The sequence below is a fragment of the Ruditapes philippinarum genome, unplaced genomic scaffold (genome assembly GCF_026571515.1).
Source record: "Ruditapes philippinarum isolate M1 unplaced genomic scaffold, ASM2657151v2 ctg224_1_1_1_1, whole genome shotgun sequence".
NCBI lineage: Eukaryota > Metazoa > Mollusca > Bivalvia > Venerida > Veneridae > Ruditapes > Ruditapes philippinarum.
Genome location: NW_026864086.1, coordinates 6,485 through 31,966, shown reverse-complemented (window position 1 = coordinate 31,966; position 25,482 = coordinate 6,485). Strand labels below are relative to the sequence as shown.

The 25,482-nt window shown below is 33.0% G+C and overlaps 1 protein-coding gene across 2 annotated transcripts; it reads left to right on the top strand.

Moving 5' to 3' along the window:
* Positions 1 to 758: 758 nt before the first annotated feature.
* LOC132724362 (uncharacterized) lies at positions 759 to 24,647 on the top strand. 2 transcript variants are annotated; one of them, XM_060709199.1, is made up of 20 exons: positions 759 to 933; positions 3,556 to 3,679; positions 3,991 to 5,167; positions 5,569 to 5,624; positions 7,289 to 7,378; positions 8,445 to 8,594; positions 9,246 to 9,451; positions 9,828 to 10,078; positions 10,672 to 10,798; positions 11,858 to 11,964; positions 13,067 to 13,259; positions 13,513 to 13,621; positions 14,209 to 14,282; positions 15,043 to 15,212; positions 16,285 to 16,588; positions 17,999 to 18,119; positions 19,527 to 19,652; positions 22,129 to 22,506; positions 23,162 to 23,233; positions 23,947 to 24,647. In XM_060709199.1, exons 2-20 carry the CDS (start codon positions 3,608 to 3,610, stop codon positions 24,082 to 24,084), a joined length of 3,921 nt encoding a protein of 1,306 aa, XP_060565182.1. In that variant the 5' UTR covers positions 759 to 933; positions 3,556 to 3,607; the 3' UTR covers positions 24,085 to 24,647. The 2 variants fall into 2 exon arrangements, with proteins under 2 accessions (XP_060565182.1, XP_060565181.1); XM_060709198.1 differs by having other exon boundaries at positions 5,566 to 5,624.
* Positions 24,648 to 25,482: the final 835 nt, after the last annotated feature.

The window sequence follows — 25,482 nt, the reverse complement described above, 5'->3', positions numbered from 1 at the left end:
ATAGGCCTTGCAGAGAGTCCTATTATGCTCTCAAAGAAGAGTATAAAATTTCAACATGTTTCAAAGCCTTATGTCAATGAATTTTGAAAATATTTGAGGTATTACAAAAACTTTAACGTAAATTCTAAGTCGAAAAAGGGGCATAATTCTGTCAAAATGCTTGATAGAGTTACCTCCTCCTGTCTACATGTTGGGGTCATGATGTTGAATAAGTGTGCAAAGTTTCAAAGCCAATTATGTCAATGGACTTTGAAAATATTTGAGGTATTACAAAAACTTTAACGTAAATTCTAAGTCAAAAAAGGGGCATAATTCTGTCAAAATGCTTGATAGAGTTACCTTCTCCTGTCTACATTGTGGAGTCATGATGGTGTACAAGTGTGCAAAGTTTCAAAGCCATATGTCAATGGACTTTGAAAATATTTGAGGTATATCAAAAACTTTAACGTAAATTCTAAGTCGAAAAAGGGGCATAAGTCTGTCAAAATGCTTGATAGAGTTACCACCTCCTGTCTACATGTTGGGGTCATGATGGTGAACAAGTGTGCAAAGTTTCAAAGCCATATGTCAATGGACTTTGAAAATATTTAAACTATTACAAAAACTTTAACATAAGTGGTTACGCCGACGCAGACGCCGACGCTCGGGTGACTACAATAGCTCTACTTATTCTTATCGAATAGTCGAGCTAAAAAGTAGATTCTACTAAAATTCCGTACGGTACGGGGAAAATTAATGACGGGTTTTATCCTAAACTTGACCGTACAATTCACTAATCGTGAGAAAAACTCCATAGACTTCTGAAATCAATTAACATCACTGTTAAATTAACGTGTTTCATGTTATTTAAAGTTATTGCATATTGTCACAGTGTCACAAAAGTAAATATTTCATTTTGAAACATAACTGAAAGCCACACAGTACAACGAACAGGTAAATATCATTCCTTCAGTTAAATGCACATTCAATTTTGTCCCTAATCTCACACCCAACCTATTCTCAAACCTTTCATTCATGAGCTGTTTATTTTTTTCTAGAAGTGACTATTATGCCATCAATTTGTGTGCATAAAAGTTAAGTTTCTGACAGACATGTCTGCTGCTGTAAAATGAAAACAATGCATAGGAAGGGATATTGACATTACATATTTTATTACTTAGTGTAATTTTCATGCAAATTGCTAATATGAAATTAGGCAAAGCCTATGAACGGGGAAGTCGTTAAAAAATCCTTTCATTCTTTCCGTTTTAAAGGTGTCATTCGATATTACATACACCGCTTCCGTTTTCACTCGGAACACTCGACGATTATTACTAATCCGAGAAGTTGAGATTTGTTCCGTTATCGGAATACCCCGCCTATTATCATTGACATACATTGTAAATGGCGGCGCCCGACTAGAACTGACACTGAAAATTTTATTGATAGGTATAGAATTCTTTAAATTTTTTAAATGTTTTTTTATTTGATTTTTTTTTAAATATTCACGTGTAGTCTATAGCCGGGCAAGCCAAAGCCCGGACCCGCTTCGCGGGCCCGGTCTTTGACTTCCCCTTTTATCTTTGAAAGTCCTGTAGATTCACCATGAACTAATTGTGAAAATAGATATATGAAACAAAAATTCTTAAAGCAGGTACCTGCATCCTGTAGAGTATTTCAATGTTAAATGATAAATCATATGACTATCACTTCATTGACTAGTCCAACTAATTGTACTGTGGGGCGAGATATTGTTTTATTTTCGTGTCTGGGCAATATCTCGCCTCTAAAAGCGAGATTCTGCCCCAGAACGAAAATATCTCAGAATCAAGCTTTGGCATGTCAATATATTTTGACTATTCATTGACTACACTAGAATTTAGAGATACTTAGATAGGTTTGAGATTAGGTTCTTGATGTTAGGAAGCCATGTCAGGTTTACAGAAGAGGGTTGTGCTTTTCCAGGATGGAAATAGAGCTGTTTTAATTGTTGAATTTCAGCCAAATTTTACAGAAATGTCCTATTATGGTTCCTGTGAATGTGCGCAGGTTACCAGTTTACACATCCATTTTCAATTAGAATACCTCTGCTTTTATCATTATCTTGTAATTCGAAAAGTTGGGATGTGTCAATTCAGTACTTCCGCATAAGTTTTCAAAACCATCACTATTTAGCAGGTACTTGCGTTAGGGTAAAGCTCGCTATTATGGTGATAATTAGGGCAAGTTAGTGACAGTAAATATTAAATACACCACCACAATTTTATTTGTCTTTTATTGTTCTATTGTTTGGCCTGTTGGGTAATATAATGATTCACCCCAATAAAGATTTGCCCCATATCGACTCACCTTAAGTGACAATTTGGCCCTCTTCAGTGAAGATTCACCCCACTTTGTATTAAATATTTTTAATTCATTCATTGAAAAATGGATATGTTTTGCAAATATTTGTTATAATATTTTAAAGATTACATTTGATTTAGAGATAGGATAAGGAAAATATCAGTTTAACAGAACTTATTTCAAATCTCATTTTTATATTTTTTTATTTTACTTTCAGAGATAAAAATAATTAAATTGATGTTATAAATATGTGATTATTGTTTATCTATACATATTATTCGTGACTTAAAGATGATGGTTAATAATTGTTGACAATGGTATTTTCTAGCAATTTCATTAATGCAAACATTTATTATGTCCTTCTTCAAAACTAGAAAATTATATTTATAAAGTATCTCAAGACTTTAAAATAAAGGTGTACCTTGTGTCATTGCATGGAAAAACTGATCTTTTTTCTCTCAGCAAATTCAGAGAATATATGTTAAACTTATTAAGCATTCTTGAAAGAAGATGATTTAAAACATGGTGCCATGATGATTATTTAACTGGGGTGAATTGTCAGTGAACTAGGGCGAATCATTAAATCAGTTTATATATTTATAACTTATCAGTTAAAATGACCAATTTCGGATCTTAACAAAACATAAAGAGAATATTTTATTTCATAAATTTAATAGAAACTGTGAAAGCAGACCTCCCACTTGCATGACTGACACTTAGAGGTATGACAAATCTGTGGTCAGATTACCAATAAATGGCGGAAGAACATTTGAGCCGTGTCACGACAAAACCAACATAGTGCGTTTGCGACCAGCATGGATCCAGACCAGCCTGCGCATCCGCACAGTCTGATCAGGATCCATGCTGTTCGCTTACCAACTCTATTACAAGTAGAGAAACTGATAGCGAACAGCATGGATCCTGATCAGACTGCGCGGATGCGCAGGCTGGTCTGGATCCATGCTGGTCGCAAACACATTACGTTGGTTTTGTCATGACGCAGCTCATTTAAGCTTCCATTAGCCAGAAAAAGTGTCATTTGGAATATTTTGTCATGCAGTATTGTGTGATTTACTGGGTTGAACATCAAAACTTTCCAAAAGGCTCGTTACAGAGAAATTTGCAGGTGCTTGCATGGTGAAAAGGCTATGACTTTGGCTTTTGTTGCCTTTTGAAGACATTCTGATATAACCATTATTTCTACTCTTTAAATTTATTATTATTAATATTCAGATATTGGCTAGAAAAGAGGAAAAGATTTAAAGGAGATCCTGTGGATGATAAAATGTACTCTAAAAGAGAAAGGAAGCCGAAGGTTTGGGCAGGTTTTGAAACTGAAGCACCTTCTGAAAATCAGGTAAAAGAAGTTTTTCTCATAATTCAAACATTTGAAAACCTGGTAAATATTCCTTTTTATGGAAATCTAATATATATTTGAAACATGGCCCAGAATGTCTAATGAGTAGGTTTAAATTGAAGCTGATATTTTACACAGTGAAGATTACTTTAATTTAGTGTTAGATATACAAAATACATACCGGTAATACAATTAAAATGATGAAGTATTTGATACTTAAAGTGATTGTCAATTAAGAAAACCCTAATCTATGTTTTAAGCTTAAGTATAATTATTATGTTCAGTGATCAAAATAAATTTATGAATTTCAGAGAGACAGAATACAACACAATGAGCAGGTTGATAAAGACAAAGTTACTGAGAATAAATCTGACAAGAACAACAGCCCAGTCAAGAAGGACATGGACTATTCTACTACTAGTGTTAAGAAGGGTAAACGAAAGTCACAAAAGTTAAACATTACTTTTGAAGATGATTCAAGTGAGAAAGTTGAAAATGATACAAATAGTATTGAAAAGTTTAAAGGTGTGGAAGAAGTGCTCATAACTAAAGGAACTACAGAGCTAAAAAACAATGAAGAAAAAAAGCGAAAGGTAAATAAATTTGTACAACCTAGTCAAGGATTTGGAGATGATTTAGATGAAAAAGTTCCAGTGTCAGAAGAGGAATTGGAAAGTATTAGACAAGCTGTTGAAAGTAAAAGAACTACAAAATATATTGAAAAGTGTGATAGGGTGATGGTAAGACAGGAGTCAAAAGACACTACTAAGCTAGAAGATGATAGCACTCCTGTAAAGCATAAAGCAATTGAAGAAAACGATTCTAAAAACAATAAAGGACAATCAAAATCTAATGAAGCTAATGATAGTAATACCATTAAGATTGACTCTGATATTAGCAATACTGGGTCTCAGAAGAAAACCCCTGGTAGGAAAAGAGGAAGGCCTAAAAAAGCTGTTATTGAAGATTCCAGTGAACAAGTAGAAGCAACTGATAAAGATTTAGATCAATCAAATGAAAAAGGAAATTTAAACGATGACACTGATCTAGACGAAAGTGCTAGATTACTAAGCACTCCTGTAAGTGCTCCTGTTAGGAAAAGAGGAAAAAGAAAAATGCTGGATGAAGGTGAATCCCCTCAGGAAAAAACTCTTGAACACAGTTTTGTAACTCCTGTTTCAACATCTAAGCAAAGAGGCAGAAAAAAGAAATCACAAAGTGATGCAAGTGATGAAATTGAAAAGGAATTGAACAAATCCCAGGGATCAAGTAGGAAAGGTCGGAAACGAAAAGAGATAAATTATGCCGCTATGGAGGATGGTGATGATTTGAAAGAAGAGTCTACCGAACTTCCTGCCAAAAAGAGAGGTCGTAAGAGAAAGGAGGTGAATTATGCAGCAGTTGATGATGGTGATGAAATAGAAGAGTCTGAAGACCAAAATGAAGTCAACATATTTGATAAAGATGACGAAGAACTTGACTATGAAGGTATTTATATAATTTTTGCTGCTGCAATTGCTGCCTACACAATTTTCAAAATTGTTGATAGATTGTAGAGGTTAAATAATTTAATTTATAGCAGATACATGGTTTTATTCCCAATAATTTTTTTTTTCCCCTGAATATTAGATTCTTAAAACAGAATTGTACACAATACCATAGAAGTTTTATTTGTTTCTCTGCAATTTGAAAATTCAATTAAGCAGAGTATCTGACAATCTCAATCTCTTTTTTTTCCTCTCCCGACTTGGAGGCAAAATTTTTAGATGTATGAGTTGTGTTCTTAAATGTAAATTTTGCTTATTATTATTATATGAAATAATAAAGGGTAAAAGAATTCTGAACCGAGTAAATTATCCTAAAGAAATGATGTAAATATTTTCCAGCAGATGATGTTTCTTTTACATCCAAGAAAACCCCTTCACGGAAAACTCCATCTAAACAAGTATGTACTTTAAACATTTATTTTGTAATTTTTTTGTACAGACTCATGATGCTCATATTTACAAATCTGGTTCCAGTATTCCTACTTAGATGATGGGGTTATGATTAACTGTGGATTATCACTAATATTGCTGCATTTGTGAGATTGGCTTGCCTAGTTATGAAAAATTGGAATTCTCCATTGTCTTTTAAAAGGATTTAAACAACAAATTACTGAAATTTATAAGCCTACAGTAAAAATATAAGTTTTTCCTTACATTGGTGCAATAAGTCTGTCATAATTAATTGAAGAAATGTTTTTTGTTTTTTTTTGTCTTTGTTTGTGTTTTCTTTAATATTCTATTACATTCTATGTAAGTATTTAAAAGCCCAATCATGCCCCAGAAATGCTTTTCTTTTTATTTCTCAAAATATTTTATATATGGTGTCCTACTAATATAGTTTTTCAAAAAAGCTATTCATCGTTCATTTAGCTGTGTCATAATTTTCTTCTGTTGCATTTTGGCACTTGATACAATTATACTGATTTGTCAGTTTGTACGGAAGTCAAACTACTACTGTGTTTACATTTAATTCTTTTATTATTTCAAAATTTTTTATGACAGATAATTTCACGTTCCGTGCTACTTTCTTCAGGTGATAAGTATCGAACATGCTGTAAAACCATTATTTAAACATTTTAAAACTCCTGTAATACCCTTTCTGAAGAAGGAAAAATTAATTTATTTATGTGCCCTTATATAATGTGCCCTTAATGTGTTTCAACATCAGGTGAAGAACCTCCAGTGTAAACATTGTGATTATCATGGGAAGACAGTGATTGATATTAAGGAAACATTATGCCATATCTCATCAGCTATGGGTAGTTGTTTTTATGGCATTTTTTAACCATAAAGATGTTTGCCCCCAATTCCCCCCACCCCTCGCTGGGGAACTCAAATTAAAAAAAGGCTATCAAAATGCAGAGTTAGTTTAATTAAAAAATCTTATATCTTATTTAGCAAATTTACAATAATGTATCATCTTACATCACAATGTACATGTATATGGATTGAAAAACAAGCATAAAATTTTTATTGATTCCTTTCCATGAAAGAGTTTTGTCTTCACTTCATATGATCAGTGCATGTTTTACATTTCAATATTGATCTGAATTAACAAATGAGCCATGTCATGACAAAATCAACATAAAGGGTTTGTGACCAGCATGGATCCAGACCAGCCAGCGCATCTGCGCAGTCTGATCAGGATCCATGCTGTTTCGCTATCAGTTTTCTCTACTTGTTATAGGGTTTGTAAGCGAAACAGCATGGATACTGATCAGACTGTGTGGATGCGCAGGCTGGTCTGGATCCATGCTGGTAGCAAACCCATTATGTTGGTTTTGTCATGACACGGCTCAAAATATTACGAGTGTTTACAATTATACACAGACAATGTTGAATACACTTCTGTTGTTCTTTTAATATGACAGATAATTTCAAAAAATTTTATGACAGATAATTTCACATTTAGTGCTACTTTCTTCAGATGATATGTATCTAACATGCTGTAAAACCATTATTTTAACATTATAAAACTCATGTAATACTCTTTCTGAAGAAGGAAAAATTAATGTATTTATGTGCCCGTATATAATGTGCCTTTAATGTGTTTCTACATCAGGTGAAGAACCTCCAGTGTAAACATTGTGATTATCATGGAAAGACAGTGATTGATATAAGGAAACATTATGCCATATCTCATCAGCTATGGGTATGTTTGTTTTATGGCATTTTTAACCATAAAGATGTTTGCCCCCAATTCCCCCCACCCCTCGCTGGGGACTCAAATTAAAAAAAGGCTATCAAAATGCAGAGTTAGTTAAAAAAAATCTTATATTTTATTTAGCAAATTTACAATAATGTATCATCTTACATCACAATGTACATGTATATGAATTGAAAAACAAGCATAAAATTTTTATTGATTCCTTTCCATAAAAGAGTTTTGTCTTCACTTCATATGATCAGTGCATGTTTTACATTTCAATATTGATCTGAATTAACAAATGAGCCATGTCATGACAAAATCAACATAAAGGGTTTGTGACCAGCATGGATCCAGACCAGCCAGCGCATCTGCGCAGTCTGATCAGGATCCATGCTGTTCGCTATCAGTTTCTCTACTTGTTATAGGGTTTGTAAGCGAACAGCATGGATACTGATCAGACTGTGTGGATGCGCAGGCTGGTCTGGATCCATGCTGGTAGCAAACCCATTATGTTGGTTTTGTCATGACACGGCTCAAAATATTACGAGTGTTACAATTATACACAGACAATGTTGAATACACTTCTGTTGTCTCACATAAGAACATTGTGGTCTAGAGAACAAAATGACCACCAGAGAAAGAAGTTAGTTTTAAATGACATGCCCTTCTGAAATGATTTTATTAAATTTATTTAATTTCATAAAAGTGATTATTTGTCATTGCTTTACGAATATAGCTAGAATTGTTCCTGCCTGTTGAACAAGGTGGCCACCAGAGACAAAAATAGAAATAAAAGTCACAGTCATTCAGATGAATTGTAGAACAAACTTTGATGAACCTTACTGGGGAATGATTCTTGAGTGATCCTTTATAAAAAAAAAGAAATGATGGACAGAGCTGAAAATATAAATTTGTTTTAAACAAATTATATTGTATACTTCAACATAATGTAACTGTAACCATGACAATCTAGCCTTCTGTATCCAGGAAGAGATCCAGGGTCTTCATGTTTATTTGAGATAAATCTTTGTCATATTTTGTTTTAATTTTGTATACATGTATTTTTCAGTGGACTGAGGAAAACCCGGAGGGAATTTTCGACAAATCTTGCTGGGCAAATGTATTCAAGCTGAAGAAATTCCTTAACTGTACAAAGTGTGATAAACAGATTAACTTTGTAACATACTATCCTAACCATTTTGAATGGTGCGGAAGGGAGGTAATTATTGCTTTGAAACAATAGATTTTTAAGTGTTTATGTATTTTAGTATAGTTTTTATTACTACTATGCCAAAAATTTATTTTTTAAAGGTGTATGTAATAAATACCACTGATCTGAGCCTCTTATTCCTGGTATTGCATGGTTAAATAAAAATAAAGCCAACTACTGGAGGTGATCACTTGAAACTTAATATATGTTTTGTACATTGCCATTTTGAATGTTCTTTAGGGATTCCTTTTTTCTAAATCTATTTTCATACCATTTTTGGGTCATTATCCAAATCCCATACTATGGCATGACTTTTTACTGAGAAATGGACCTTAGAAAATTTTTGGATTAAGTTTTGCGTTCATCAGAAATTTTTCAAAAACCAAATGATGTTCCTCACTCGAAACTTTATCCTTGTTTTTGTAAGGTCATTTTCCAAGACCCATTACACAAGCTCGGCTCCTGAATGAAAGCTGACCATTTGTGAAAATACCAAATTCTTTTGTCAATATCCAAGACTCAATATACATGTATGTGATGCATTTTTTTAATGAAATCTTCCTCTGTGAAATCCTACCTTATAAAGGCTCTTGTTTTACTATCATGCACTAAGAATAGCCAAGTGTGCTGCCTCTTGTTGAATTATGTTTTATGTTACAGCATTTAACATACACATGTGAGCATTGTGAGAAGGACAATCTTGTGTTGCGTTGGCAACAGCTACACTTAAAGACATGCCCAGCACTCCTGGCACAGTTAGATAAAGAGAGGCGGACAGAAGAGAGCAGGAGACGTAAGGAGGAAATGAAAATGATGGAAGAAACAGAGGATTCTGGACGTGGCAGACAAAGAAAAGCTGCCAAAAAGTAAGTGATTGCGTGATTCTTGTACATTTGATGTTTTACTCATTTACCAAAACAAATGTTAAAAAACATATTCTTTTTGAGTTCAACATTGAATTTAGATGATATTTATTATGACATTCCTGCCTTGCTTTCCTGTTACATAGATTCTGCCATTTTTATATAGATTCTGCCATTTTTATCTAGATTCTGCTATATTTACATAGTTTCTGCCATTTTTACTTATTTGTAGATCCAGCCATTTCACATAGATTCTGCCATTTTTAGCAAGATTATTCCATTTTTTACATGGATTCTGTCATTTTTACATGGATTTTGTCATCTTAACTTAGATTCTGCCATTTTTAACATGGATTTTGCCATTTTTAATTATTTTCAGAGCAAGAACAATGGTACATAATATATCAAAAGATATGGAACCGACTGCTGAGAGTGACAAATCAGATGACCCTGATGTTGTTTTGAATGATGATGATGAGAATGATGATGAGGAGGAGGATGACAATATCGATGATGATGATGATATCAATGAAGATGATGTACAATCACCCAATGAAAATGATTATGATGATGATATTGTTGCTGATGATGATTATGATGTAGAAGATGACAATAATGGAAAAAATCCTTGTAAGTGTATTTCAGCTGTATAAGTTGAGCATGAAATTGTGATTCGAAGCGCTAACTACAAATCTGTAAAATTTTATATGTCAGAATGCTTATTAAGTAGTAGTATTTCAAAACTATCAAATATATCAACATATGTCCATTTTATCATCTCTGTATTTCTTTGCGCTCATTATAAAAGGGGTGGATGGCCATTTAGATTTGCCCTTGTCCATCTGTTTCTAGTTATGCTTTGTGGTTTATGGTTTACCGGGCTAGTAGTATGAAAGATGTCATTATTCAGCCCACTAATTAGCATATAATGACTTGGCAGTGGTTTTGGATTGCAGAAGTATTTCCTAATAATTTTGTAAATTTATGAGTATTGTCACAGTATCTTTGGCTTCCATTTTTTTTGTGTTTTATGTAGTTCACCTAAAATAAATATATATAGACAAGAGTAAAGCATTGAATTTGGTGCTCTTGTTAATACAATATGATACAAAGCATTTAAAGAGTCATGGAGTGTAAGTTAAAATCACAGTAACAGAATCAAGGTAAAGGTTATTGTCAACACTTTTGAGCAATTTTTGAGGTCTTTGTTTTCTTTTTTTCAGATTGGAATAGAGCTGGTCATTTCAATCCACATCCCTTAATGGAAAAATTTGTGGAAGAAAATTGGTCTGAACAATTGTTTTTGGATTGGGTACCTTTGAAAAAGGACTGGAAACAACTTTCTCAGGAGTAAGTATGAAAACAGACCAACTAATGTTAACTTTAATATATATAGATACACTGTAATTCATAGGTTATATTTATTTTATGATTGCAATCCCAAAATACAGTGATTTGATATTTTGATACTAACCCTTAAATCTGTTAAATTTCATAATCTAACTAGTCCAGCTTCAAATTTTGGTACTGTTCATTATCAAATCTGGGGATATCATTATCAAGATGAGAATTCAGTTAGTTAGTGAAACAGTATAGAGGCTTGTCAGACTACAAGGATGTGCATGCTGGCTTGGCTCTATACTGGTGGTAAAGTATTGTCATATTTGGTTCAAGCAGGCTACGGGTTAACCAGATCATTGCCTGTCCCTGTAAAACAATTTTTTAGAGGTAAAGCAAAGGAAATTGATCGATTGTTTTGCAGGCTGCCCCACTCTCTCACATATCCATTTAATAAAAGATCTGTAACTGTTACGGATACAAGAAGTGATATTGGTTGATTTTATTTTGACTATTAGAAGAATAGGAGAGCTATATACTCACTCGGGCTTTGGTGTCACATTTTGGTTAAGTTTTTGCATGAAGGTTGGTATCTCCAATACTACTGAAAGGAATGGGTTGAAACTCTGCATACTTATTTCAAAGCATAAATTATAGGTCACTGTCCAAGACCTAAAACTTTAACTTAGATTTTGGCAGAATTATGGCTTTTTTGAACTTTAAAATTTCTACAGTATTCATGTTCTTGTTTAACTATCAAGGACTGAGAATAGTCGAGCTGGCAGTCCTACCGGCAGCTCTTGTTATGTTTTGATATTTAATAGACTAACCCTTTAATGAACTTTCTGATCTAAATGAAGGGAAATTCAACCTTAACTTTGTTGTTGTCTACACTTTGGAATTGCAATTTGATATACAAGTCATGTGTGATTTAAAATCTTTTTATCTCAATTTAACTCTTTAAGGGAAAACGTCTGAAAATATCTGGAAATAGGTTTAAAGGTTTTGGGAAGGGGGCATATGTATCATTTTGACATTTGTTGTATTAAGTGACATTTATGTGTTATCCAGGGAAAGTGAGCCATATCTTCCTAAAATGAAAGCCAGTATAAGATTCAGTTTCCATGGCAACAAGAGTCCATCTACCCTACACACTTTACAATCTACAACCATCGATGGTAATTGTATGACTTACTCTTCTGTTTTATGGTCTTCTTTTGCTGAGTGGTTTTAAATCTCTTGGTCTGAACTGCTGTGGGGTGGGTCCTGCCAGGGACTATGAATTCTTTCATTTTTATATACATATATATATAAAAACAACATTTTACAGCTTATTTTGCATGAATGTATGTGAATTGGAATGCTATCATTGAATCAAAAATTTCTTTCAGTTTGCAACAGTAACAACTCTTATCAAAGACTCATATGTTATTCACAAGTAAGGCTTTCACGTTTACAATTTTTTGTAAACGTTTACACGATTGCTTAGAACCAAAACGATACTGTTTAAACGGTGGTATATACACCATGTATATATGTCGCCAAATGATGACTTACTTTCTATTTTTAATACATGTACAAATATATAATGTCCAGGGCTCATCACGACTGAAACAGCACACATTTTCTGCATTGTATCCCCATTTTTTACCAAAAAATGTAATATGTCACGAGCAATTTTGCGCGGTAATGCTGTGTGGAGGGTTACACACACTTATTTTCCGTTTTTTTTTACTATGGCATAAACCTTTAGACTTGATAAATCCATGATTACAGGCAATGATTAAGAAATTTTGTGAGACAATAATTATGGTCATTTCGGTTAAACGGTAAAAAATATCGTAAACGTTTACGAATGAAAATCGAAAGGAATCCGTTTAAACGTGTAACCGTTGGGGCCTTATTCACAAGATTGATGAATTACTTGTTAGACTTCTTTTTACTTATGCAGGCTGACAATACTTACAAGGGGCCTCTGTGACATGCTGGTTTTACTTCAATCCACTTGACTGTCACTGCTGTTAGTTTAATGCCTGACAGGATATTCTTTCATGTGAGAAAGCTATCTAGCCAGCAACTGAATTTTATTAGCTCCACTAAAGTGCCTGCATGTGTCTGAAATAATGCTTTGAGGGACATCTGAGTTCTCAGTCCACCAGTAAAGCTGGAAAGTTGCTATAATTATAACTTCAATTTGTGTTGGTGTAACTTAAATCATGAAGAAGAAAAAAACAATACTTACTAAATTACATATCTGATTTTGTTTTGTATTATTTTCAGATTTTCCATTGTTTTACACTGGTTTGTCTATTTGGGATTTGGCCTGGTGTCCAACAAGTTTGACCTGTACAGATGGTCAGTTCCTGGCTGTAACTGGCAAAACTGACCATGCTCAAATGTTCCTCACAGATCAGAGATGGACAGGACCTGGTTTGATCCAGATTTGGTTTACAGGGATACAAAATAATAAATTGTAAGTATTTACAATTGACAACATGGTCAATGGGGAGACTTATAATTCTGGCCTTAGACTGTGAAGACTGCTTGGCAAGGCTGTATTTCCGTGACAATTTCAGTGATGTTAATTGATTTGCATAAGTTAACTTGCTGACTTTCTAAGTTTACCCCTGCTTTTATTAGAAAATAAATAGTATATTGTAACTGTAGATGGTTTCTGAGATCTTGATTGAATTGAATTAAAATTGTTTTGTTGTTTTTTTTCTCAGGAAATCGAAAGCTGTCCCAAGTTTACAATTTAACATGGTGCACGATTTTGGACTTGCTACTCAAATGTTATGGTGTCCATCAGGTTGTTATAAGTCAAATGAAAATCAGGTTTGTTATATAACCATTTACATACAAGAAGTGCTATATAAATAAACCTTTGCCACTAATAAAACAAACCATTGCTACCAATAGATAAAACTTTTTCCACAAATAAAGCAGACTATTGCCGCCAATAAATTAAACCTTTGTATCCTTAAAACAGACATTTTCCACCACCACAAACAATTGCGACTTTGCCATCATAATAACAAACTTTTGCCACCATAAGAACATACCTTTGCGGCCATAAAAACATACCTTTGCTGCCATAAAAACATACCTTTGCTGCCATAATAGCCACAAAGTTGAAATACTTTTTGCTACAATCTCATTGAAATATATAGATTTTTAATGCTATAATAAAGTTTTAATACTGTCACCTCTAGAACTTTGTGAACATTTGATTAAGATGATTAAGATAAAAATGGAATTGTAAGTCCAACTAATAACACTTGTTCAAAAGACATCAAGATGCTTTGTGAATGGGCAATGTCTTTTTCCAACGATTTGACAGTAGGGAAAGAAAACAGTCTGTAACATTTGTCAAAACTGTCAATGTTTAATAAGCTATATATACAGAAACTGATATATTTCAGACAGAGGCTGAGTCTTACACCAGGCTTGGTTTACTTGCTGTTTGCTTTACTGACGGAACTTGTAGGATATTTAGGTAACTGTGTATTGTGATCATTTGTCCACAAGATGTTCTTATGTCAAGAAAATGTAATGATAGCAAAGTTATAGCAAAATTTCATCAAGATGAGGGATCATTCAGAGATTGTGTATATCTTGCATGGATATATGATATACATATGTCCATCTGCTTAGCTCACTAGGGAAAGCATCAAAATGGTAATACAGGGGTCACTAGTTAGATCCTCAGCTGAGGTAAATATTCTATGTGACAATGGACCTTTCCAGTTTTTAGCAGCGAAAAATTGGCCTTGCTTTCTGTTCATTGCTATATCAACTGCTCTTAAAACAGTATCACAAAAAATCCTGTGTTTCTTTGGGAAAACCAGGTAAACCAGTGTTTATGTATTATCCCAGTGTAGCAATTGGATAGCCTGTAAGCCAATTTGCATATAACTGTAAACCTTGAAAGGGTTCATTGATTATGGACGTCAAATCTGAAGGTAAATTGTCTCTTACTCCCGATTCAGAAATTAGGATATGTATTGATCACTTGTGGAGAAATTGCAGTTACTGTTTAATTATCTAGGAAAGCCTGTTTGGTTAACTGGCCGCAGAGAAATGACCGGAAATGTTTTAAATCAATGTGAGAGCAAGACAAACAAACTGACAGTCAATTTAGATGTGTTGAACTCAAATTAAGACTTCTGTTACCAGTTCTGTTACCATTTGAAAATGTTTGATCTGAGGATGTTGAGATAATCAGTCTATGTCACAAATATGTTTGTTGTTTTCAGTGTTCCACTGATGAGTACAGCCTCAGATGGAGTACCGCAGACTTACAAAGTCAAGCCTGTTATAACACTGATGTCATGTAATGACCATGAGGGTGGGAGTTACACCTGCTCTGCCATGGACTGGATCAAAACTCAAGGTCACTCCAAGATCATTTTGGGATACTCCTCAGGTAAAAATAGTACTATAATTACAAAGTTGCAATTCCAAGGTCAAATTTAGATACTTCTGCTATTATTTATTCTTTAAACAAAGGGATTTTCATGGTCTTTATCAAAATTTAAGGTTATTTCAAGGTCATTCTTCTCTTGTAATTAAGAAACTTGTATAAAGTTCATCAGAGGAAAGTCCTTAGGTATTTAAGATACATTACAAAGGTTTGTTTGAGGTCTAGATTAAAATTTGAGGAATATTCAACAATCATTTTAGGATACCTTCCTGTTAATAATTATAGTGTTACAAGGTCATTATAAGGTCATAAATTTAAAAAAGAATAGCCGGATTGTGATTGGAGTTTGAAGGTACATGTAATTTGAACTTGGGTCATATGACGGAGCATGGTCATGACAGCAGTAGCGCTTTTTCCTATGAGCCCTAGCTTAGATCAGGCAGACATCTTATCTCTAGGCCAATTCTCATCTGTTCTTTCTGCATCCGCATCTGCGCAGTCTGATCAGGATCCATGCTGTTTGCTATCAGTTTCTCTACTTGTAATAGGGTTGGTAAGCGAACAGCATCCATGCTGGTCGCAAACCCATTATGTTGGTTTTGTATATCATATATTGATATGATTGTTAAGGAGTTAGACTAAAAAAAGGATTGGAGCACCACACCAAATACCTTATTCCAGTATATATCTTACAAGGCGCTTAAATGCTAAAATGTTGCCTTTTTGCCAAAGGGAATGAATTTAAAAAGGTCTTAAAAATCTTTTCATACCGATTTATGTATGATAATGAATAAAAAAATTAAGAATCAGTGAAAAAACGATATTTGTCTATTTATTGATCATGATTTCTGCAAGCAGTCCTGTATTGAATTAAATCCATTGTTAACACAAAATTGTATCAAGAAAGAAAGAAATATGTGTCAAAATTTGTTTATTGATAAATAGAGGATATTGAATGAGTGAAGGTTCAATGCTTAATTTATAGAACAAGTGGGGAGCATAATATTGTTTTATTCTTTGAATATACACTCCTGCGCCATGGTTTATGTGATATAAAGAAACATTTATTTTTCAGGTGCTATCAAACTCTTCAATCTTTTATCAAGATCTCCATTACAACGTATTACATCAAATGACGAAGTGCGGTTATTTCCGTATTTGAACTTACAACCACACGGCAATCTGGTTCGAGCTGTACAATTCTGTTCTCTGTTTGAGAACATTATAGTGACGTCATCAGAAGATTTTGAAACGATTTTCTTCGATTTAACAAATCTGGGTGCTCCTATACATTGTGACAGTGGCTCTTACATGCCTATATGTATGTTTTCCTCTCTCTGGCAGCATGGAGTTTTCAGCGGTTCAGATGAAAATTACGCGTAAGAATCTTAAAACTCTTTAAATGCAATTTTGTGATTATGCCTATGTATAGTCCGTCTTTTTATAATTATTGTGATCAGTCTTTCAATGCCTGAAAGGCTGCCGAGTTGCCTATGTCATCTTTAATATGGCAGGTTAGCTGGCATGCAGGGCATTTTCATGCTCAGGCAGACCTGACCTTTTCTATGAATTTTATTATATCTTTTACTGAGATGAATTTCCTGCTTGCTATATGAAGGAAAGAGTTAAAATTTCTCAATGACAATTGTTCTCGAACAGTGATTCAAATCATCATTTGTCTCTTACCACTGATTTAGAAAACATATGGGTCTATTGGTCACTTGCAGAGAAATGGGTAATTACTAGTTATAGAGGTAAGTTGGTTTGGTGGACCAACTGTAAGATATGGCCAGACAAAGAAATAAATTTGAAGATTATTGATATTTATCACATAAACCAAGGCACAGGATTGTAATAAAGTCATTTGATAAAAGCAATATTACATTAGTGTAATAACACTTTGATGTGATGTCATTTGTGTTATATACAATTCTAACATGACCTGCAATTTTTCCCTGTTGAACATAGAAAAACTGAAAGTGTGTCCTATTATGCAATAAAATCACTGTTAATGTTCTATATTTAGACATTTGACATGACCATTAGACATGTGATGTAACCATTATAAATTTAATGGGCTGAAAATAAATAAAGTAACAAATCAGCCGCTATTATGCTTGATATCAGGTACTGCAGCATTTATTTTTGATGTTGTTTTAAAATCAAAATTATATATCCCAGACAGTGCTTTTATCAACTTGCTGAAAATAAGTAGGGAAACAAACCAAATAATTTAGCTTAATATCAGGTACAGCACTATTTATTTGTCGATGTTGTGTTAGAATCGCAAATAATGTATCACAATCAGTTATTTTATTGCTTTGTAAAATCACCGTCTTTTGGATATGCATCATTATATCACTCAGGGCTATGCCCTTGTGATATTATTCCTTGCATTTAAACTCCAAACTGATTTTATTTTGTGATAAAATCACTGTTTGGGATATATTATTTCTTAAATATAGCTTTAAAGTGTGCTATTGTTAGCATTACACTATAGGCTCGTCAGTGAAAAATGACTTTTTTTTTAACTGTAAACCATTCTTATATAGGATATGTGATTAATAGAATATTATATTTGTGTAGATTTTATACTTAATAAATTTCTTGAACTTGTTGAATAAAACAATAGGCTGGCATAAATTTAGTACTAAATCTACACCCTTTCAATATACTCTTTTTTTATATAAAATTTGGTTAAGGTAAAGGTTTTACCTGTAAGTTCATACATATCCTATACATTCACAGGAAGTTTTGTTGAAATAAACATTCATACTTTATTATTTCAGTGTTTTAGCCAACAGGGCAAGATATATTGATAGTGGACATGTTTTATTCTTTGGAGCTCCAGCGCACCGGAAGGATGAGAGAGGGGCGTATTACATCTCCTTGCAACCAGCATGTATATGGGTCAGTATCTACTGTTACATTTGACTGGGCATGTTTACAATAACTATCATAAATATAAATATGAGGTCAGACAACTATATCAGAGAGGGAATCAATTTTTTCAGCTCAGTGTCTTAGACTTATGTGAGTACTGTAAATTACAATGAAAATTAAATTTCATGGGCAGGTAAATTTGTGGTTTTGTCAAAAAGGACATTTTTGTGGGTTCTTAAAATCATGAATTGTCTGATTTTGCAAATAAGCAAAATGTAAATAATGCAGACGAAAAAGAATTTTGTTTCATGTTAAATTTGTGGATTGACCTATCCACAAAAAGCACAAAAATCAATGACCAAAAAAAACAGTAATGATTTTGCAGTATTTGTTTGAATACAGGCAGTCAAGAGTTAAAACTCCACTTGGTTTCTCAACTGATGTGTTAGCATCCATGTCCTATGATTTTGAAATGTTCTTCAATTAACTTTTTTCACTATAGGCCTATATCTTTAGATTGTTTTTTTTAACAATCAATACTTGTATGTATCTAATTAGTTTTATTTTTATGTGTAACTTTGTGTATACTTATTATCAGGACATTACAGCTAAACAAAGTTCAGTGCTTTTACATGGCCTGAAATAAAATATTTGTTTTACTTTTCAGGACATTCTAGCTTACAGACGATTGGTTGGTTATCTCAGGTGCCAGCTGGGCATGACCTGAAATGATACAATCATAATATTCTTTTCAGGAAATTATAGCTGACAGAAAATTGTTATACATTTGTAGGGTATTTAGCTGAAAAAAAATATTGTATTGATTTGTCCAAGACATTTTACCTGACCGAAAATTGTTTTATATAGACTTTTTCAGGACATATTAGCTGACAATAAATTGTATAGATTTTTTTTCAGGACATTTTAGTTGAAAGAAGATTGTTACAGTTTTTTTTTTCCAGGACATTTTAGAGCTGAAAAAATAATTTTAATAGATTTTTTCAGGACATTTTAGAGCTGAAAGAATATTTTTATAGATTTTTTCAGGACATTTTAGGGTTGAAAGAAAATTTTTATAGATTTTTTCAGGACACTTTAGAGCTGAAAGAATATTTTAATAGATTTTTCCGGGACATTTTAGAGCTGAAAGAATATTTTTATAGATTTTTTCAGGACATTTTAGGGTTGAAAGAAAATTTTTATAGATTTTTTTCAGGATATTTTAGAGCTGAAAGAATATTTTTATAGATTTTTTCAGGACATTTTAGTTAAAATAACATTGTAAAAGATTTTTTTCAGAACATTTAAGCTGAAAGTATATTTTTATAGATATTTTGCCGGACATATTTGTTAATTAAATGAAGATTGGTGTTGTTTTTTTCTGAGATGCCATCAAGTTATGGCCTGAAATTATAAACAATTCTATTATTTCAGGACATTGAATGTTCTGAGTGGGTAGGATTAGTGGTGTCTAGTGATAACAGAGGTTGCATAGCTGGTCTGACACTTAAAGACTTCCTCAAGATTTCCCCGGACTGTAAAACATACAAATTTAGACAGGTATAAAACCGTTATTCATAACCAGTCTTTTATTTTCTCATTTCTTTAATACCATGTTTATTTATCAGTTTTTAGCTCACCTGTCACAAAGTGACATGGTGAGCTTTTGTGATTGTTTTTTGTCCGGCATGCGTCTGTCGCCGTCTAGCGTCCGTCCTTAAACTTCTACTTTAAAGACATCTCCTCATTAACCGCTAAGCCAATTTCATCCAAACTTCACAGGAATGTTCCTTTGGTAGTCAACTTTAAAAATTGTTCAAAGAATTTAATTCCAAGCAGAACTCTGGTTGCAATGGCAACTGAAAGAAAAAACTTAAAATATCTTCTTTTAGAAAACCGAAAAGGCTAGAGCTTAAATACTTGGCATGAAACATCATCTAGTCAGTTTCTACCAAGTTTGTTCAAATAAATGCCCAAGGGCTCATTGATTTTCCTTATTTGTATATAGTAAAAACTTAAAAAATCCTCTTTTAAAAAACCAAAATAGCTAGAGCTTAGATATTAAGCATGAAACATCTTCTAGTGGGTGTCTACCAAGTTTGCTCAAATAAAAGCCCTGGGTAAAAATTGGCCCCGTCCCAGGGGGCCATTGTTTATCCCCTTAACGTATGTAGAAAAAACTTAAAAAATCTTCTTTTAAAAATCCCAAAGAGCTAAAGCTAAGATATTTATCATGAAACGTCTTCTAATGAGTGTCTACCAAGTTTGTTCAAATAAGGGCCTTTGGGTTAAAATTGGCCCCGCCCCAGGGGTTATTGATTTCCTTATATGTGTATAGTAAAAACTTAAAAAGTCTTATTATAAAAAATCCCAAAGGGCTAGAGCTTAAATACTAAGCATGAAATATCTTCTAGTGACTGTCTACCAAGTTTGTTCAAATAAAAGCCCTGGGGTAAAAATTTGCCCCGCCCCAAGGGTTCATTGATTTTCCTTATTTGTATGTAGTAAGAACTTAAAAAATCAAATAAAAGCCTTGGGGTCAAAATTGGCCCCTCCTGGTCATTGTTTTTTTTCCTATATGTATATAGTAAAAACTTAAAAAATCTTCAAAACCCCAAAGAGCTGGAGATAAGATATTAATCATGAAACATCTTCTAATGGGTGTCTACCAAGTTTGTTCAAATAAAAGTCCCTGGTTTAAAATTGACCTTGGCCCAGGGGCCTATATACAGGTGAGCAATTACAGGACCATCATGGCCCTCTTGTTTAATGTTTTGCATCATTATGATCAAGGGGTGTTATTTTCTGCCACACAAAATTCACCTGTTTAGTCAAAAATGAGAGCATCTGATTTGTTATCCAGGGGGTCACTGCTTCTATCTGGCAAAAAGCAAAATTTTTGTTATGTGACAGTTGTTCTATGCCATTGAGTCTATTGGTCATATGTGATCATGTTAGTGCAGTAACTGGTTAAATTCTATAAGATTTGATAGGAGTTAATCCGTTACTGCACTAAGCTGACAATGTTTCTCACTTCTAAAAAAGAAGTAATTTGAGATCAGTAATCAAACACTTGTGGAGCATTGATAATTACTGTTAAAGGCAGTAAGGTGGACTGATCACTAAAGTATGACAAAAAATGTGTTAAAATCTACGTATAAAGACTAAAAACAGTAACCAAACTAACAATGCTATTGAAATACTCGTGTCTAAAAAAAATTTTCTCCAACAAAATTTTGAATTATACAGAGAATTAAAAAATTTTATTTAAAAGGTTTAAAAGAATACTATATTTTATTTCATGTTTTTCATTTAGATTACTGAACTATATTACATTGAGTTTTATTGTGGAATGTATTATTTCACGGTAGTCAATCTTTATTTATCATCTCCTTCAACCAACTAACTACCCTTCACCACAGTAGGTTTGTATCCTGCCATCACTTTAGATTCTTTCAATTGAAGAAGCTTATTACACCCAGCTAGTTTACAGAATGTCTACCTCCAACAGTAAAGCAAGAAAGTCACCATATGACATCTTCTATGTTGGTGTAATATAAAACCAAAGAAAAAAATAGAAAAAAGATTTATATTAAATTGTGGATGAGTAACTTACATGATAAGTGAATGAAAATTTTAGTATAAATTACACTCATCACAAGTGATGCATACCTGTTTCTTTAAGCACATTTGCCTGGTGCTTCATAGTAAACAAAATGTGAGGAATTTTGTAGGATATTTTCTCAACATGAATATTGAGACGTCATCAAAGAGAGAGTTCACAACTGAACATGACGAAAATCAGAAGAGGAAAAAAAATCAGAAAAATTGAATAGGTTCATTATAATGTATTAATCATGTAAGATCAAAATATGAAATCATATCAATGCTCCTTCCTTACTACTTTTGAAACCTTGTATATTTATTCACATTAAAGTTATTTTAGGGGTTTTTTTTATAGAAAGAAAAAGCTAAGGATGATTTAATGTCGAATGAAGTTGAATTACTTGCATAAATTTTTTTTTAAATATTCCAGTTACTTCTACAAACAATAATTAAAGAGGATACTGTAATAAAAGAAGAACATGATACCAAGGAAAATTCTTCAAGTGGTGTAGACCAATCAGGACAGTGTAAAAAATGTGCAAATATCCAATCAAAAGAAACATTACCAAAGGATAACTCAGGAAAAGACCAATCAGAAATAAGTGTTCAGTGTACATGTGATAAAACTGACCAATCAACAAGAGAGAAAGATTTATCCAATGAGATTCATTCAGATATCAAAGTGGAATTGAATGAAGGTGATAATAAAACTAAAACAAGTGTAATAAAGAGTAAAAATGGAAAAACTCTTCAAAATTATCAAGAATTAGTAAATAATTCAGTGCTTCATTTCAAAGAGAATTTCAAGGTATGTAACAGTCATTATTATTGTCATAAAACAAAAAGTCACAACTACACAAATACATGTAACGTGAATAAATACATAATATGTGTGAAAGCCATCCAGCTTGCTGTTGAAATGTCTGTGGTTCTACTCAAGTGCCCATTTATGCCTGAAATAATTTAAAAAAGGGCACCTGAGGTCTTCCTCCTTAGTAAAGCTGGAAAATCACCATATGACATATACTGTGTTGGTGTGACATTTAACCCAACTGAAATCAAAATTAGTAACAGTTAAAGCTATAAATATCTAATATTTTAGGGTCATAAATTTTTTTTTCATAACATTTATTTTTAAGGGTTTTGGGTTGTAGAGGGGGAACAGGGGTATAGTGTAAGTCATGGCCACGCGACGTTTACCTGTGTTAGAAACAACCATAGCAAATAAATATTGCTGAAAAGAGTTTTATATGGTGCTTTTCATTATGTAACATATTGATATATAAACATAATAATATTCTTTGACAATTAGAACATAAACCTTAATTGCCTACTTAAAGTGTAGTTCAGTAATTTATAATTTGCACATGTCACTTCCAGTGATAATTAAACACCATTCTTTCAATTTAGGTTTTAAAGAATATGCCTTTAACCTCTTTAAATCCCCCATTTTCATTTTTCAGGTTCCAAAATATGTGCCAAATGATAAAAACTCAGATAGATATGACAGACCGTCAATAGCTGCCATAAAGTCTGTAAGTATATATATAGACTTTGGTGCGAAAACCAAAGGAGCAATAAACGGAGTATCAACATACAATAAAGTTAAAAGGAGCATATTCAAAGAACAGCATTGAAATACAAAGTATTCATTACATAATCGCTATGTTAGCGACATATAATGTCAGTAGGTTAAAGGTACATTATTCCTCAGAAACAAATAAAATCATCTTCCTTGACCTAAAAATCTTTTTGCACCTTAAAAATAAACAAAAGATCTCTGTTCAGTATTAGCTCACTTTGTCAAAAGTTTACAATGACCTTGTACAATAAGGCCAAAGCATGTTGTATCAGCAACTAGAAAATGTCCTTAATTAAGTTATCAGATTTTGTAAAACTTGATAATTTTGTTGCAATTAGGAAAGCATGATACATATTTCATAAACATCACATGTTATGATGTACAAAGGGGCAACTGAAGTCCTTACAGACAATTGGATTTTAAAAAATAACCTTTTTACCGAGAAGGCAATGTAATTGTACAGGTCTTAAAGGCCATCTGGTCTGGTAAGAATGCATAGATGTATAAGCTAGACCAGACTATATTGGTGGCAAAGATATGTCATTTTTTTCTCTAGCATTTAATATGGTAAAGGCAAACTTAAGTGGGATTTTTTTCGTCCTTTGATTGTTTAATTCAATTGTTATATGTTATAATACTATAAATGTGTATATTTTTTTGTTTCAGGTAAGCTTAAACCCCAACAAACACCAGTGTTGCTGGCTGGCATACGGAGGTAATACTGGACTAGTGAGATTGGTGAATGTACAGAAAAATTTTGCTAAAGTAACTGAGGATTATCTCCGACAGAAACATCAAATATGAGGACTCATTCACTGAAAAAATTGATTAAAGTTATTGAGGACATAACAGATTTTAATTATCTGAATAATTTGATACAGAGTTGATGTTTTATCATTCAGTAACTGAATAACTCAACTTTACGATAATGTACTAAGGGACATCTCAGACTTTTTGTATCTGTCTAGTTGAATCCTAGGATAGATAATATACTGAGGGGCATCTTAAGAAACTGAATCCTGAGATAAAATACTAATATGGCATCTTAGACTAAAAAAATAACTGAATAATTGGACCCTAAGATAATATTCTAAGGGGCATGCAAATCTTTTAAGTAACTGAATAACCAGACCATTATATAATGTACTGAGGGGCATGATAGATCTGTTGAAATTGAGTAATTTATTACCGGACTGTAAGTTTGAAATAATGTGTTGAATGGCATTACAGTTTTGTTGTTACAAAGATAGATTAATTAACAGGGGATAATTATATTTCTTTTCTATGTTATTCATTAAATGCAAATTCTTGGTGAAATAGCAATCACTGTGTTTTACATATAACTCATTAAAGTGAGTGCAATGAGAGGTATTCTTGTTCTGTTTTACAACCAATAATGTTAACCAGATTTGTTGACTTGCATCTACAGGCTGTCCGTTTGTATCCCGCTCTGTAATGCGAGGAAGCTATCCAGCTAGCTTACAGAGTGTCAGCGGTTCTAACTCGGGTGTTCACTCATGCTTGAAATAATGCACAGAGGGGCACAGGCATTATGCACAGAGGGGCACCTGAAGTCTTCCTCCACCTGGAAAGTTGCCATTCGACCTTTAACGTGTCGGTGTGACTTAAAACCCAACAAAACAGAGGCATTAAAGCTGAAGAGTGCCGACATGAACACGGCATATCTATGCCCCCACTATTATTCATATATATTTAGTCTCAACAAAGTTTGCACTGAGTATTCTGTTTGCTGCTTATTTTAATTAGGTGACCAGAGGACAATATGTTGAAATTGAGTGCACTCGATGCTTGTCCGTCCAGCCAATATCATTAAATCTTGAAACAAAAATGATCGAAATGTTCCATTTCATGCAGGGTTTAGCAGTGGCAACCAAAGCATTTTTTCCTTTTAATCTCATGTCAAGAATGAACAGTTTTTGTCTTATTTATCTGTCAATCATTAACATAAAAGATTTGGCAATACAAAAGATGAAGTAATGATTACTCATAAACCATGACATGTAACTATTTGATAAACTTCGTTTTGTACAACATTACCATTTGATTAGATATAGCCAATGTGTTTTACTTAAAACACTGATTGTTTATTGGCTCAAGCCCAAACATGTGTTAAGTGTTCCTGGTCCGAAGAAAAAAATAAAGTTAATATACACAAACTGTTGTAAATGAGACACCGTGTTT

What these genes read in the sequence shown, in the direction of transcription:
- LOC132724362 (XM_060709198.1), top strand. Translation starts at nt 3,608, where the DNA reads ATGTACTCTAAAAGAGAAAGGAAGCCGAAGGTTTGGGCAGGTTTTGAA. An exon ending in ATAAGTCAAATGAAAATCAG is followed by an intron (nt 13,622 to 14,208) that starts GTTTGTTATATA and finishes GATATATTTCAG; the next exon opens with ACAGAGGCTGAGTCTTACAC. An exon ending in CAATAGCTGCCATAAAGTCT is followed by an intron (nt 23,234 to 23,946) that starts GTAAGTATATAT and finishes TTTTTGTTTCAG; the next exon opens with GTAAGCTTAAACCCCAACAA.